Genomic DNA, 17,039 nt, shown 5'->3' on the forward strand with positions numbered 1-17,039 from the left:
TATTGTAAAATGTAAATTTATTTGGTCCGGATATATTTCACACAAGAGCACAAGAAATTAATAACATGAAATCAACCATACATTATGATTTCAAAAACATATAGTAAAATGGTAAACAATGACAGCTAACTCCAGTTACATCTCTGAGTCAAACAGCAAATAAAAACTCACATGATACACAATTAAAAATAATTTTATGATATTATATGAAACTAAATTTCTCATCTTTGACAGATTGAACTGAATGTAACAATAATATTTATGATTATAGAATAAAGATGTAAAGAAGAATTGAATCAGTACACATTTAATCAATAGGCAACAAGTATTTTTCTCTTCAAGGCATTACATAAAATCAAAACTTCCTACATTGGCGCTGTGATTGTGGGTGTAAAAGTATTTCTAATTAACTTATATTCTCCAGCGTAAAGTGGCTCATCATTCCTTCTGTAACTATGTAGTCCAGAGCTGAGGACACGTTAGAAGTTCTCATAGTGATGTATAAAATGGGCCTGATCCCTCTTGTTCATCTGCTGACAAGCTTTCTCCACGTTCTTGGTCAGTCCAGGCGGTCCACAGCTGAATACACCAATTTTACCCACCTACAGAAAATAATACACATTTAAAAGTTAAACAATGAATTAATTTTGTCCAGGCTAATATACTGGGCAAAGTTTCAGACAAACACGAGGTAGGTAGAAGTATGACCTCAGGGTGAACTTCCTGCAGTGAGCTGAAAAACGACACCAAGGGTGGACGGCCGAAGTGGGTGACGGACCGGAGGCCAGTGAAGAGACTGCGATTCCACACCTTCTGAAAGTGGCGCTCACACACGTACTGTCCACGCATTACAAAGACAATGGTGAGGGATCATTAGTGGCTTTCATTATTATTTAATATGAAAGGAACAGTTTGGGGAAATATGCTAATCGCTTTCTTCCCGAGAGTTAAATGAACAGATCAATAACATTCTCATATCTGTATGTTAAATATGAAGCTACAGCCAGCAGCCAGTTAGCTTAGCATGAAATGGTCATGACAAAGTGGAAAAATAGCTATTCTGGCTCTGTAAAAGCAGGGTTTGTAAAGGTAACAAAATCTGCCTACCGGTACCTCTAAAACTCTGTAATTAACACATTATATCTTGTTGGTTCAATCTGCAAAAAACTGAAATGTAAAAACAACAAGTAGTGGTTTTATGGGGGGTTATCTACGTGACTATTTCTTAGCCGAGTGCAGTGACTTTTTGGAGTCCTGTCGTCACCATGTCTCCAGTGGAGACTTTACACTTCAGTGTTTGTACGGATTAAATAAACAAGATATAACATGTAAATTGGTGAGATTTAGTGGTGCTAGTAGTTTTGATACCTTTGGACAGAGTCAGGCTAGCTGTTTCCCCCAGTTTCCAGTCTTTATGCTAAGCTAAGCTAAGCTAACTGGCTGCGGGCTGCCACTTCATATTTAACTACAGATATGAGAGTGGTATCATTCTTCTCAACTAACTCCCAGCAAGTAAGCGAAGGAGCATATTTACTTACTATTCCTGTAATATACAAGGCACGTATTTAGGAGTCAACATTAAACAGAATATTTGTTTAATATTTAGTAGCATTTTAGTGAACTTTGTATATATATATTTTCCACTTTTTTGCAACTGCAGATCTCACCAGCATGGTGGTGCGGAGGTCGAACTTTTCGGCCACCTGAGTGATGTAAGTGTGGACTGAGACCAGCTCCATGGTGTCCATCTCCTCCACCTCCCTGATGATGTCTGAAACCCACTCAAACTGACGTTGTGTTCGTGTCACCCAGATGAAGTACACCTTCAAGAGATTGTTTATAGAGTGAGCTACTTGTACACATAAATAATGCTTCAGGGAGGAATTCAAGACAAAATGTACTGTAGGTTGTTTGATTTTAAGCAGCACCTTTTTACACTGAATCTTGGACTTGATGGAGGACTTGAACACCAGGTCTTTGAGGATGGAGGCGAATGGAGTGACTCCAATTCCTCCTCCCACCAGAACAGACACCTCAAAGTCAGTCCACTCCTGATGGCCCTCACCAAACGGGCCATCCAAGTACAACTTAGGATGAAATAAAATATGAATGTCAGTGTCACGAAAAGACAAAGAATGGAGAAGCAGATGAAACACACACCAAACAATGCTTTAACCTGCCTTTGGATAGGCTCCGAGCTCGAGCAGGCTTTCTTCAGTGTAGAGCTCTCGGAGCTGGCTGGTCCAGGGCCCCACAGCTCGGATGTGCAGGCTCAAGGTCTCTTCGTGAGGTGCTGACGTCAGTGTGAATGGGTGGTACTCATCTGTGCCCAACATCAGGCATGCAATGCGAACCCACTGGCCTGAACGGTACACAAAGCCCTGAGGTCGCTTGAACTCCAGATGTGTCACACCTACAGATAGGACAGCCAAGGGAAGTGTGAACTCGAATGCAGAGTGTGCACAAACATTAAGTGATTTCAGTGAAGACAATGGAAGTGCAATTTATTTAGCACAGACTAAAACCAAGGAGAGACAGAGAATAACGAGACATTTAAATTACTCCATGGTGATTTTCACCTGAAGGCAGCAGCTCAGCTCTGACCACCGGGATCTCCACCTTCTTCCTGCTCAAGCTGATAAGTTTGTCCAGCAGGAAGAGCAGTGCAGGTGGAATTAAATAGATGTAGAAACGGGGCTCTTGGAGCAGGGCAAAACTGCCATGAACAACTGTCTGTTGAATGAAAACAAAGCCAACATCACACTATTCGTAAAACTGCCTCCCACCATGAAAGTCACCTGACTGCAGAGTGCATGTGGAGTATTTTAAAGTCAGAAAAGTACTTACTAGAATGTACACAACAATGTAGAGGTAATGTGTGATCCAAAACCCACGAAAACTGATGCGACGGAAATAGTGTGAGGCAAAAACATACATAAATGCAAAAGTAAAAAGAAGCAAGACACCAGTCATTCCTAGGAAAAGGACAAAGCAGAGCAAAAACTCAATTACAGCATAATATAACAAGCAGTCCATGTACCACTAAAGGTCTAAAATGAGTTTCCTATGATACCTGGAACGGTTTGAAAGAACCACCACGACCACTTCTGAGGAAGTTCAGACCTAAAATGAAAACACACTGTAATTCAGCTGCCATAACTCTATGCAAAGTGTACAAATATCTGCTAAAATCAGGCAGATTTTTCAAATGTTACCCATTGTTGGATAAAACTTTGGGGAACAGACAAGCCAGGATGCTGAGGTCACTGATGGAGAAGATGTAGATGTTGACCACATGGCCCAAACTATGAACAACTACAGTCAGAATAGAAATAGGAGTGAGCTCACACCAATAAAATGTAAACAGGTGAAGACATCAAAACTTTCCATAATTTCTCTCCACTATCATTTGCGTAACAATTTCTCCTCCAGTCTACCAACTTGCTAGGATGATGGCAGTCATGGCCATGAAGCGATGGAAATCGATAGCAGCATCAAAGGGGATGTATCGGTTGAGGATCGTCTCTCGGCACAGCGTGATGAGGTTGCGACACACAGTGAGGAGCATGTAGGGAAACAGAAAGGAGACGGCGGCTGCCGAGCCACGGGAGACGACGATGCCTACCACTGAAGTCTCAGGGATACCTGTAGATTCGGCCTGTAAACTGTAGTCTGAAAAACAAGGTTTTCGATCACTTCTAGAGGGTCATTTCAGAAAAGGCTCTTGTATGTAAAGTATGATGCCTTTAAAAGAAGGACTATAATACATTAACATGACATAGTGAGGAAGCAGAACAAGGAGAATGTTACTCACAGTAACATCTTTCAAGAGTCACGCCAGCTGTGATGCCGTAAACGATGATGAAGCAGACAATATGACGGCGATAATTCTCAATGAAACGTTTGAACTGCTGGATCTTCTGCTGGATTGGGTTTCTTATGTACTGCTCACGCTTGGGCTTCACATAGACATTTGGAGTGTTGACACTTAACCTGAAAATATTCAAATCCATTTGACTTTATTCAGTGAATATTCTTTGTTCTGTCTTGTTATTTAGCTGTGGAGTTTTTGACCACATTCAGGTTGCCCAAACTACAGAGGAAGTAGGGTATGATACTTTAACTTTTTACTGTAAAGCCACTGTATTAGAGCAGTTGCATCATATGTGCAGCTTCATAAATTAATAATAATAATATTTTGATAACCCACAAGCCACCATGGTTTTCTACACAACCACAGTTTCCTCTATACAGAAATTCAAGAAAAACTCATGCAAAAGGAACTTGAAGAGGTAATTTAAACTGAGGGACAATTAATAATAATAACTCTATAGTGAATATAAACCAGTTTACAAAACAAATTCTGTTCAGATGATGAGTTTTATCAGTTTTGTTTCGTTGTCAGACATGTTATCTTGCTTATCTTTCCTTATCTTTTCTTCAGAAAGTCATTTACAGGAGCAGAAAAATGAAACAAGGAACAAACTTTTTCCGTCTGCGTATCTCCTGTCCTTGTGTGTTGTTGCTGCTGCAAACAAAAAATGAACAAGATTGTAAACTGGAAAACTGGGATATACAAATTAAAAGGATTAAATGAAAACGCTACAGTGGATCATTGTTTTTATCTACTGTATAGTGCAAGCAACAGCTGTTACATTTGTGGTCTGGATGAGTGATTACAGCCCCGGTTCTCTTACCTGTTTGCTGGACAGATGAAGGACACTCTCTGGTCTCGACTCAGAAGCTTCTTCCCCCCTTGTTTCTCCATCCCTGCACACACAGCAGAGGCACTAATTCATCAGACAAGGTCAGAGAAATGAGGATTTAAAAAAAGATCTTCTTAGACAAAACTTTCTCCAACCTTTGACATTGAGTTGGGCAAACTGCAGCTCTTTCTCGTGGTCCCGCAGGAGGAAATGGAAGTCCTCCCATGTGATTTTCTCCTTGTCATCAAAGCCTGCGGCCTGCATCATGGCCTTGATGCCTTCCTCTGCCTGGCTCTTTGACAGCGCACCGTTGGAGATTTCAATGAAAGACCTGCAACACATCAAATGGACGTAGATGAACCATCAGACAGGGAAAAAAAGACTTTGGACGGTTATGAAAAAAAAGAAACATCAATCAAACCTGAGCATCCTGGCAAATTCTTCTTTTGACAAGAAACCAGTTCCACCAATGTCGTTCATGGAAAACATCAGTTTGGATTTTTCCTCAGGAGACCCTGATTAAACACACATATCATCAGTGACACAATGTAGAACTAGACTAATTACTGGTTTATGACATCAACTTTTCTATTAAATATCAGACATGCCATTCATGTAGTCCATTGCTCATTTCTAGCTGTCTAGATCTAATTAACATCAGTCTATAAAACTTATTTACTTGATTTATTTATTGATTTACTTAATTGATTTCGTGATGTGTTCTGTAAATTTATTTTCATTTGCGGCTGGACAGTCCCAGTAGATCATCCCTCGAGAGCAGCTAACCCACCAAAATGAAATTGATTATTATTAGTTTCATTTTACCTTTCATAAAGATAACCATCACATCAAGAAACTCTTGGAAGGAGAGGTAACCGTTTCCATCTTTATCAGCTAGTGTGAACATGGAGTCCACAAATAAGGAGTCAGACTTGAGGCCCAGCGCATCTGCAAACTCAGACGCTGCCAGCTCGCACTGGAGAACCTCTTTGGCTTTCTTGTGGGAAACGCCACTCATGTCCCCAGCGTCACACTTCTCTATTTCCAAGACCTGTGCACCAGAGGGACAGCGAGGGACAGTGTCATTACATGTCACTATAGTGTCATTAGTAATATCACTGACGTTACCTGAGGTTAATGTATGTCGATCATGGATGAGGTAACCATCAAGACCAACAATTAGTTCTTTTGGCTGGAGGTCGGACCTAATTTGACCTCAAACAAGGACTGACGACATTTTGTGGCAGCTAATGCCGCTGTAATAGAGCAGAGAATGAGGTAAACGTTCAGAGGCTGATAGTACCTTAGAGAAAGCGTGTCGGATGAAAGTTTCCACAATCTGAGCCCTCTGCTCTCTGGTTAAAGCCTCCTTCAGCAGTTCCACTTCTCTCATCTCCTTCACTCTAATCTCCTGCCCAATGTCTGTCACCCCCGGGTGCAGATGCTTGAAAAATGCTGCACGTTTGCTCTCGTCATCAAAAAACAGCACCTGGATGTGCAAACAGGGAGCATCAGGAGAAGATTAACAGGATTGGAGGGAGATGAAAAGTGATGGCGATCATGTACATCTGCAGAATCATGCTTGCATCAATGATTGGATGAGGGGAAAAATAAAAGCAGAAGTAACTTCAGTGCAAAAGTGAGAAAGCTGGATGTGCTTGAACTGCAAACAATCCTAAATGTGAACACAGAATTTGGTTGTCTTACACAAGATACAACAGCAGCAACATTTTTTAAAACCATTTTTCCCCCTACAACCTGAATCAGACTGCAGCTGCTTTTTCAGATCAAGAGCCCGAAGGTGCAAATTATCCCCTCTCGTTCCCAGATACTCACCAGGTCGTACTCTTTTGATACTTTGAGCAGCAGAGCTTTGTGGTGACGGTCGTTGGAGAGAAGGACATCTAGGTAGTCCTGGTTGCCCAGGTTGAGGCAACGGTGAATGGACCCAGATCTGTCAAAGACCTGCAGCCTCCTCTTCTCATCGACCTCCACACTGACAGGATGCAGAGGTTTTTTATGGCCCTGCCACTCATAGGCTGGAGAGAAAAAGTGGAATGAGAGGAAGAGCAAGATAGGATTCTGGATGATGTTGAGGACAGTTGTGTAAAATAACAGAAAATAGCAAAGGGATTTGTGTTGATGCCTATTTGACATACATAATGGTTGCTGAAGGCCTGCGTAGCGGTAAATCCAATAGTTAGCTGATGTTTATTAACAACTGACAATGAGTCAATTTAAAACCTGACTTATAGATATTATGTTTTTACTACATTGGACTCTGCAAATAAAGTATTTTAAGGTTGTTTTTTTAACCCCACAGATTTCATACCAGTGATTCCCACAGCTGGCTCGACTGTTCTGTTACCAGCTTTTCTTCTTCTCTGGAACTTCCTGTACCTGTACTTGCGGAGACACGCCACCATACAGGCCACTAGAAAACTAACTGTGAAAGTAAAGTAATCACAACTGATTGTCAGTTTTACAACAAAACTGCTGATGAGTGATTTCAGTATTATTGCTGTGCAAAAAGAGCTGGATTTGTGAGTATGATACTGACCAACAGGAAAGAGGAACAGAACAATGATGAATATCCCAAAGCCAGCTTTGCTCCCATCAAAGTAATTAAGTTTGGTAGCATTAGTGCAGGGATGGAGCATTGATGCATTCAGCTGTGTGGGCTGAGGACAAGGATCACCTAAGGCAACAGAGAGAATGTTTTTTAATCCATTTTTTAAATATTATTGTTTTAAATCCTTGTTTGTTTATGAATCAAATATAAGAGACACATTTTTACCATCCTTCCAGAAGAACACATTATTCTGTATATCAGTGGCTTCTGCACTTGTGACTGCAATAAGGACGTCATGAAAGGTCATGTTGCGGATCACCTGGATCTCCTCATCTGTGAACAAACTGGAAAACCACCCAAAGTACACAACTATAGTAAAATGACTGGCACATGTGAATGGGTGTTGTTGTCACAAACATTAATATGAGATAAATCACACAATACTGTAGGATTAGATACTATGATGGCAAATTCTATTCTGAAAGTCCTTTAGAGAGGAGCTTACCCATTCTGTTTGTTCTCAAACCAGAAGCGGTCTCCGTTTCTGATGCGTTCAAACTGGTCCAGGATTATGGCGGAGAAAACTGGACCTGGACCATCGAGAGACTCCAGCAGTCCTCCAGGGAAGAGTTCCAGTTTTGAGATGTCTCTGTTATACAGTTCTGCAATATCGTGGAGCAACTGATGGAGTAGAACACAAGACACACTTTAATTCCCAGGATTACTGTTTTGATGCAGTTCATGTTTGATCATTCTTTGTTTAAAGGCATTTATTTGCTTTCGGAGACTCTAGGTTTCACCTGTGGGTTGGTGCTGTTGAGCTCAGAATTTATTTCCTCAAATGTCTTGACAGGAGGCAGATCCAGAGCTTTTCTGACCTCAGTGTAACTACGAAGACCAAAGTCTCTTCCTCTTTGGATGGTCATGGCCACCAGATCTGTCCGGGTGAACCTTAGGGGTCCGTACATGAAATCTGTCAGGGTGCAAATCAGATCAGAGCAGTGATTATTAGTTTAGAACTTAAATAAGGTAATTTTATTGTAATTTTCAATTTTCTATTTATGATTGCTTGACTTTTGTGGTATTTTCTCTTACTATGTATATTTTTTCTGTTATGCACCACCACACCAAGGCAAATTACTTGTATGTGAAACCCACTTGGCATTAAACTTGTAATCAATAAACTGATTTCTGATACAGGCAGTGAATAAGAAGGATTAAACACCTCTCAGGTCCTCCACAACAATATTGTCTTCTCTCTCTGCAATCTGGGAAGCCATGCCCATGAGGAGGTCGTCTACATCCTGGCTAGTCTTCACATTGATTCTCTGGAAACACAATGACAACAGCATCAATATATACTGTAATATACAGATTAATACATACTACTCTCTCTAATAGGTGGTATCAAGGAGGCCATTGAAAATACACAAGCATATTTTAGTCTTAAAGTAGAGGCAGTCCAAACTAATTCTTTGGTGAGGTAATTTGTAGAGAAACCATCATCATCCATCACATAGCTATCCCCAATATTCAATTTGGAAGCACTAACTATAAAATAACTAACTAGTAACTGAGACTATCAAAGAGAAATGTACTTGAAACATTCTAGCTTTCAGCCCCATTTTCTCGACAGAAATACATGTAAAGTGATTTGTAATTAAAACAGTGCTCAGAGACACACACTGGTTTGCTTTCCTGCCTCTGAAGCCACAAAGTTCCTGGGTCAAATCTTTTCTGCTGTTCTCCTTCTGTACTTTTCCACTGTCTCCATAAATAAAAAAGTACTACATGTGACTTCACTGCCTGTTCTTATTTAAAAAAAAAAATCATTACTAGTATTACTAAATACTACTACTCACAAGAAAGGAAATTGAAAAGAAAAAAAGCTGTGGTTGAGTGTGGTGGAGAAAAGGTTTGTGGTGATAAACACATAGTATTTAAATGAGCACACCAGTCAATTTACTAAAAAAAATCTTGGGTGCAGTCTTGTGAAAATGCAGAAGTATGATCATGATATACCTGCCGTTTCCAAAAGCTGTTACAAAGACGCATTGCTGGTGATAAGCTGCCATCTATGTTGACAATCTTCTGAAAATGACAGGTTCTGTTTCTGTAGGAAAAAGGAGAGTCCATGTGGAGGGTTTTATTTCTAATAGTTAGCGCACACTCTATTTTAGATGGCGTCTGACAACGTTCACAGCAGCACTTGACAATATTACGCTCAACTAAACATAATACCTCATATAAACACCAGGTGGGGCCATAGTGATGCCAAATCGTATGGCAGCAGCCTCAAACTCAGGAGAGATCCCCGGATCAACAAATTTCCGGTAACCTGTATACAGATAAATCAGAATATAAAATTAAACAATAGAAGGAGAACAAAATAACTAATAAGTAAACTACAAGCTGAATTAGAAACAATCATCACGCATGCAAACACCCTATATCATCATCCAAATGGTCAGTCAAGTGAGGCAACTAATGCAGCACAGCTATGAAAATGAAGAGTGATTAAGATGATGGGCTCATCTGACCGTTATCCCTTTAACTTTCTTCAGCTGCGGGTGCTCATTCAGCAGAAGAAGGAGACTCAGGGTGATGCTTTGCTGACGGAGCACATATTTGTCAAACACCACCAACGATAGCTCACCTCACCACGGCTTGTGGTCACCAGTGCATTACCTGTTCCCGTCCACTTGTACGCACATGCACTCTGGCTGAGTCTTACCTGGGTAAGGAGGAAGCTTTTTGTCTCCAAGATATCCAGGCAGCCATTCGTAGAGAGCAATATTCTGCGCGGAAAAATAGGAGGGATAAAAGTTATTGCAGCTTTTTTGAATGCACACTGAAACTGATCATGATTGTATGGGGTTTGATGATAATATATCAAGCTAATTTTTGTCTTAGTCTCATTTTTTTGAGTCAATAAAACCAGATTTTTCGATATGACCAAAAATATTATTTAATTGTAAATTGTTTTGTTAACTATTGTTTTCGATAGAAGTAGAATATGTAATGTGTGTAATGTTCTTGCTTCTTGAGGACAGACTTGACTAATCAAACAAGTGAGAGATGATGCATTTGCACTAAAACCATCAATTTCATCCATAAAATCACGACCACCTGGTGTTGATGCAACCTCGCTCTTTCCAGAGTGCAAATTTAATCAGCACCTGTGCAGCGAGAGGATTACATGGAGACTTTTCCTTCTACCTGGAATGTGGCCACAACTGTCTTCCTGGCGTTTTGAAACAGCTTTTCGTCTGCCCACTCTGGGTGTTCCTCATGCAGTCTGGAGGCTACATAATTGTGGTAGCGAAACCAGATAATCCCCTCTGCTGCTGTGAACATGTTCTCATTGGCCCAGGCATTTCCCAACTCTGGACAAAGAAGATGGCACAAATTATAGGGAATTATGTTATTCCATCATGTGAATTAACATCACTATAGCTATAACAGAATAAACAGAGAATAGGCTGTATACGTAACATTTTTTATACAGAAAACTGCCCCACAATTCACAAATATTCTGCACCTTATCTGTATAGTGTCACACTCCCATTGCATTGATTGATGAGGATCTCTGTCCACTAATGGAAAGATAATTTGGCTGTTTGTTTTTAAGGACGTGAAAACAGAGCGGTGACAACAGGAGAAGATCCTCCGCCTCAGCCCCAGATAATAACTACACACCTTTAACAACACAAGCAACAAAACACTGGTTTCATGACACCTGAACGGCATCCTCTATCATATAGAGAGAGGGATTTACTGTGGTAAGTGTTAAGCCATTTACACAATAATTAAAGAGTCATAACATACGTCAGGCAGGGCCTCTCTTGACTCAGACTCGCAGGCTGCAAAGCAGACCTGGGTGAAAGAAATTCTTGTTGTTTGTTTTCAGCAGCTTGCAGTATCGATTGGGTGGGTATTGCCACATACAGTGTAAATAACCAGTTCAGATACCAGGTTGTTTAAAGGTATAGTTCAGCCAAACACACACACTAAAGCATATTCAGTTTTACCATGAGTGAAATCTATGCATCCAGGTGTGATTTGCTGAGATTTGGAGATCTATTATGTGCAATTGCAACTAGTTTGTGATGCTCAAAACGTTGAAAAGTTATCTGAAAAACTCAAAAGCAACATACATTTCCACATATAATGACCTTGTTTCACTGAAAAACACTGTTTTAAGGATAAGCTGTGGATTATTGTGAACAACTGTGTCATTCTACTTGGAAAGAGACATTACTGTTGAGTTTTGGGCCTTTAAAGGCCGTATGTTAAATGTCACTGAGCTCCACTGCTTTGGGTTGACACCTAGCCAACATTTTTTCAATAAGTCACAATTAACTATGTGGTTGGATGTACTGCACTCCAGGTAAGGAGGAAATTATGTTTGACTGTGCTTTTGAATGAACTGTCCCTTTAATCAGTGACATAGGAGTCAGTCTAGTGCACCTGTCTGTAACTAACAACTCCCTTGACATATCTATAAAAGGCCCCTGATGATATACACATCACTGTCTGGTCCTCAACGGACAATAAAATGAATTATTTGCCAACAGTGTTTGGTGCAGGTCAGATCTGAAGTATAAAGTATAAAATGTCTCACCATAAAGGCCATGGGCTCCATGATCTCCTGTAGAGGGGTCAGCAGCACTCCACATGAAACTGCGTCCTGTTCCTTGATTTGGCATGTTCCACTCAGAGTCTGAAGTCAAGAGCCCTCCAGAGAAGCTTCTCAGGGAGTCAGACCAGGATGCGGAGGGGCCATAGATGGAGCTGCCATCCATCCATGCTGTCACCAAGTTCACCTGCATGTGTTATATTTGTTTTTCTCAAATTATTGCTCTTAAGGAACGGTAACTGTAAGGTAACATAATGTGATGGTTCCCTTCAGAACTGCCTGATCTGTTACAGCACAGTTCTTAACTTACTGTTCACATTTAGCCTACTGATTGTTTCTGGAGGCTGCAATTTGCTGATAACATTAACAAACATGTTACTTCATATTGATGAGTCAATAATCAGCACCTGTGTGCGAGGGTTACTGGGACTCTGGCCGGACTCTTTGTCCCATGGTCCTCTCTGAAAAGGCAGCAGAACTTTTCCGGTGGCAGTAGGGTCAAAGACAGGGTCACCTTTTGGGATATGGATGTTCATGAACTCAGGTGGACACCCTGGAGTTCTTGAGTCAAAAATTTCAAAAGTCACATGATAACCTGAGAAGTAAAAATAATTAAAAGTCATTACTACAAAAAAATTTACCTAGAAAGTTCAAATGAATACCTCCACATATTATTGTTTTCTTATCAGTCAATAGCAGCTTTAAAAGCAACATCTGACTCAATACCTTTAATGATAATATTAAAATCTTACACCTGTGTTGCACCTGCAGTTCGGTAAGATGTATGGGTGGGGAAATATCATCCTCACAACAAAAGTTCAGTTTTGGTCAGTTTGTATCTCAAATTTGGCCACTCATTTAATCACTTTTGCACTTCAATGCAGCAACATGCATTATATATTTACCGAAGAACAGAGAAAGCACGGTTTGGTTGCGTGTGGAGGGCAGACCGGAGGGCCCCGCGGCCAGAAGGCTGCTCAGTCTGCGGGGGTTTGGCAGCAGCGGCTCCTGGACTGGTTGGTAGACTCCGTCCCAGTAATGCGCGGGCACGAGGCGCACAAGGTGAGAACCTGCGCGGGCACAAACACAGAGCGGTGATGTGTTGGCAGGCTGTGCTGCTGCTGCTGCTGCTGCACAATTTGGCAACTGTGACTTACCGACAGCTCCGCGTCGGGGATATCCCAAACTGTTGTACCAGCCGTCAAAGCGCGGAACCTCCCAGGTTATTTCACAGCGTGAATCTGTTCAAGACATGTCGAGTTTAAACAGCGTTTGTTACTGTAAATGTCTACGTTAACAGAGTTAAGTGGCTCTGAGTATGAAGTACAACTGCTTACGTTCACTGACAAAGAGCACCAAGCCAACCGCTGCACAGATACTCCAAACCCATTTACGCAAATCCATTGATGCGAGAGATGCTCCTCAGCTCAGTCCGCAGCCAAGAGGAGTGAAGGACTTCTGAAGAGACAAGGTGAAGGTACCTGATATATACTATTATATTTATATTTATGTGATATACTTTGTGGTTTAGCAGTGATTAGAAAGAAAAGCCAGGAAGTCTGACTCTAATGTACAGCTGAATCATTTTGTCTGCTTGAATGAACAGCAGAACAAAACTTCGGCACTGTTCATTTTCGTCATAGACTGCAGACATCCAAAACAATGTCCAGTTTCCCACTTTTTAATCACTACAACTTAATCTCGTTATACAACCCTTTGTTGTAAAATGATAAATAAATCTACCTTGTACCTTGTAGTGACCTTGATAGTAGAAGATGATATAGTTGAGTCTTACCCACTGTAGAGGCTGAAATGTAGTGCAGAAGTGGTGCAGGTGAGGGATGGTGCAGTACTAAAGCCAACATGTGTTGCACACCTTATCACAAACTGCATGTGACCTGTGTTGCCCAAATGGGAATAGTCATCATCTCTGGATCACACCTCTTTTCCACAGCATTCCAGTCAATGCATCCTCCTCCTCAGTGACACAAAGGGGACCGATGGTATAAAAGAACTGTATGTTTCCTCAACATTCACACTTTACTCTCTTCTTCTTCGGTCCTCATCTTTCAACTTTTGGGTAAGAAAGATCTTTTGGATTTTAACTTTTCTCTGTTTGTTTGATTTATTGGTTTTATTTGAAACTTTTCTTCTCATTTAGGTTCAAATTAATCCAGTAAAATCAGGATGGAGCCAAGTCAAGAGCACCTAATTACATTACACTGACTGAAGTGGATGTATAGAATTACATGCCTTTGTGCAGTATATAGATGTATTTATGTCTTTGCAGTAAAGACTGACAGTGCCAGGGAATGTTACATTGTATTACAAAAGTCAGACATGGTTTTGCTTAATCATGTGCCATGTTACACAGCAGTAATAATGCCCCATCCCTTATCTACTGTAAGGAACAAGAGCTGCTATCTCTGCATCTGGAGGAAACTGAGAACCCTGCCACTAACACTGTCTTCTCTGTTACACAAGTCTAGTCTCAGCTGTGTCCGTAAGATCCGGAGCTAAGATGACTTTCTACGATGACATTTACCCATTCTACCCTCTACAAAGGACCTCCTTCATCTTCAATGGCAACTTGCTCACCATTATTCTGGTCTTCCTTGTGCTAGCAGTCAGTCTTCTTCTCATTCTGCCAGGGATACGAGGGAAGTCGGTGAGTGCCACCCATAAGATAAACTTAAGATTACTCACCGCAACCATATCACAAAACCTCATTATTGTTGTCTCCTTCTGTGCTTGGCAGTTTTTGAAACTGCTAAATAATGACAACATTGTATTTCCATACTTTAATTTAATTGTGCGCCTGAAATAATTTTGATTCTGCTCTTTCTCTTCCTGTCAGAGGCTGTTCTGGATGTTTAGACTAATTATCAGCTTGTTCATAGGCGTGGTGATAGTGGGTGAGTTTTTTATTCTCAACATTGTTGCTGAACAAATCACAGATTTTACTTTTCCGGCCATCATCATTCACCCTTGTGTGCCATCTCTGCAGCGCTCAATTTTACTAATGACTGGGCTGAGGCCAAAATGACCACTAATGCCACCTACAAGTCTTTCAGCAACGCAGTGGTTAACGCTGAGATCGGCTTGCATGTTGGACTGTATGGCATTAATGTCACACTAAAGGGTGAGTCACTGTTGCTGCTGTTATGTGTAGATTCAATGTACAACACACTCATATACTGGCTGCATTAATGTTTTGAACAACTTAGATCTTTGATTAAGACAGTGGCTCAGTAGTCTGATCAAATATTTCTGCAAATTCTGTCATGAAAAGTAAATATCTTGTATATGATTTTTAGGTGCATTTGTCATAATGCATACACATAAATGTGCCCCTCTTTTCTCTCTTAGGGAATCCTGTCATACAGCTCAATGAGACCATTGACTACAATGAGATATTCAGCTGGCACGACACTATTGAAGAAGAGTATGAGGAAGCTCTGGAGAAAGGTTTACCCAATCCCATCCTGTACATTGCTGAGAAATTCACCCTGAGCAGCACATGTGGACTCATCTTTCAGTACAGATACTCTGGACGATACGCCTCTGCAACCCTCTGGTAACAAAAAATAACTGCATACAGTTTGAAGTTATATTAATATACCGTCAGTTTCAGCAGATGGTTGTTAAAAGTAGCAGAAATTAAAATGGTTGCACACTTTCACAGGACAGCATTTTGCTGCTGGATGCTCGCCAATATCCTCTTCTCCATGCCGGTCATTCTGTATGCCGGGTATATGATGATGGCCACCGCTGCGTTCATCTTCTTCTCCATGGCCTCTTTCTCCACCATCATGAACGTGCCACAGTGTGTTTTCTCCATAGGAACTGACTCCTTTGAAACGGCATACAGCCATTCATTTTGGCTGGCTCTGGCTACAGGTAAAGAAAAGAAGCTGCGCATTCATTTCATATGTTTTGTATATCAAACATTGTACAGAGCCTGCTGAAGGGTGGTGATTTCTACTAATTGAAAATGATTTCCAGGTGTGCTGTGTACCCTCATTGGGGTTCTGGTGGTGATGTTAAACTTTATGATACCAGAGAAGATCAACGAGGCTTTCAGTGTGGGTGTCGACAGTTATGAAGATGAGGTTGTTTCTTATGGGGAGGGCTACCTGAATTCAGTTTTCCTTGATGGAGTGACAATTCCACCACTGACATCAAACATCAAGGCGGTAAGTTGGTGACACTAAGGGAAATACTTCCTTTTGACACATCTAGCAATCATCAAAGTAACAATTTGCTGTTTGTAAATTGATTAGTCATTGTCCTTTAATGAATTTGTTGGAAAACTTTGATATACATTTACTGTTGCAAAATACATATTCAGTTCTACTTTGGGACATTAGAAAAATGTGACCAATGCAGTACTACTAAGGGATGCAAGATTATAATAAAATGAATCATTGATATTATGGCCACTACAGTATATACGTCCTGAATCCAGAGTGCTGCACTTTTATGTTCATATATCATTTAAGGATATTCTTCCTACCTTTGCTGCTTGTTGACTTTAATCATTTTGTTTATTTTTTAGGAACATATATGAAGCCGTCCAGGTTTCTCTCAGGGAGCTTTTTCAGCTAATACTTGAAAAGATATTTTTGCTGAATGTGTTACAGATGGAGTGTCTAATTTCACACCTGTTTTAAGTGAGCCTGTAAGTTTTATGTGTTATTAATGATTGAACTGTAAATAGTTGAATTTGTAAAGTTCATTGTCATGTTGCAGTAGTTGTAAGTACAATATATAAAGTTGTATGGGATCCATACAATATGTGTATATACACTGATCAATATGGATTATAGGTCTGTCATTGTTCAACTCTTTTTTCATTAGAAATGAAAAATGAAACAAAATAACTGTTAGTTTTATATTGATTACTTTGATGTTTGGTAGCCTCTTCAGGATTTCTTGCAATGCATGTATGTTGTCATGGCAACAACATGTGGTTTAATTAGTGCATAGTTTCTGAGCGGTGTCATCGGTTGAAGTATTCTTTTTTCATAGCTTCGGAGATCCAAATAAATGTGAAATCGAGGAAGAATGAATACCAAACTGCTTGGATAAGTACAACTGATTCATCTCTAATCCAGGCAAA

General features: G+C 40.5%; 2 protein-coding genes across 5 annotated transcripts; one reads left to right on the forward strand and one right to left on the reverse strand.

Annotated features, from left to right (window-relative positions):
• On the reverse strand, positions 1 to 13,381 carry duox (dual oxidase). 3 transcript variants are annotated; one of them, XM_044192554.1, is made up of 33 exons: positions 13,255 to 13,381; positions 13,075 to 13,158; positions 12,823 to 12,987; positions 12,325 to 12,512; positions 11,903 to 12,104; positions 10,498 to 10,664; positions 10,013 to 10,076; positions 9,520 to 9,616; positions 9,301 to 9,391; positions 8,504 to 8,606; positions 8,079 to 8,251; positions 7,784 to 7,959; positions 7,504 to 7,622; positions 7,267 to 7,404; positions 7,039 to 7,152; positions 6,543 to 6,745; positions 6,010 to 6,195; positions 5,532 to 5,757; positions 5,128 to 5,221; positions 4,862 to 5,037; positions 4,698 to 4,770; positions 4,487 to 4,525; positions 3,815 to 3,993; positions 3,442 to 3,672; positions 3,216 to 3,315; positions 3,074 to 3,123; positions 2,848 to 2,975; positions 2,580 to 2,733; positions 2,181 to 2,413; positions 1,929 to 2,087; positions 1,668 to 1,823; positions 709 to 837; positions 1 to 602 (listed from the first exon to the last, which is right to left on the reverse strand). In XM_044192554.1, the coding sequence occupies exons 1-33, from the start codon at positions 13,319 to 13,321 to the stop codon at positions 480 to 482; spliced, it is 4,587 nt and encodes a 1,528-aa protein (XP_044048489.1). In that variant the 5' UTR covers positions 13,322 to 13,381; the 3' UTR covers positions 1 to 479. The 3 variants fall into 3 exon arrangements, with proteins under 3 accessions (XP_044048489.1, XP_044048488.1, XP_044048490.1); XM_044192553.1 differs by having other exon boundaries at positions 4,487 to 4,528; XM_044192555.1 differs by lacking the exons at positions 13,075 to 13,158; positions 13,255 to 13,381 and having other exon boundaries at positions 4,487 to 4,528; positions 12,325 to 12,478; positions 12,823 to 12,957.
• On the forward strand, positions 13,267 to 16,989 carry duox2 (dual oxidase 2). Of its 2 annotated transcripts, XM_044192561.1 has the most exons (9): positions 13,267 to 13,394; positions 13,872 to 13,997; positions 14,402 to 14,585; positions 14,775 to 14,832; positions 14,925 to 15,059; positions 15,287 to 15,494; positions 15,603 to 15,817; positions 15,923 to 16,113; positions 16,476 to 16,989. In XM_044192561.1, the coding sequence occupies exons 2-9, from the start codon at positions 13,936 to 13,938 to the stop codon at positions 16,485 to 16,487; spliced, it is 1,065 nt and encodes a 354-aa protein (XP_044048496.1). In that variant the 5' UTR covers positions 13,267 to 13,394; positions 13,872 to 13,935; the 3' UTR covers positions 16,488 to 16,989. The 2 variants fall into 2 exon arrangements, with proteins under 2 accessions (XP_044048496.1, XP_044048497.1); XM_044192562.1 differs by lacking the exon at positions 13,267 to 13,394 and having other exon boundaries at positions 14,407 to 14,585.
• The last annotated feature ends 50 nt before the right edge of the window (positions 16,990 to 17,039 follow it).

This window comes from Siniperca chuatsi, linkage group LG4, assembly GCF_020085105.1.
Source record: "Siniperca chuatsi isolate FFG_IHB_CAS linkage group LG4, ASM2008510v1, whole genome shotgun sequence".
Taxonomy (NCBI): Eukaryota; Metazoa; Chordata; class Actinopteri; order Centrarchiformes; family Sinipercidae; genus Siniperca; species Siniperca chuatsi.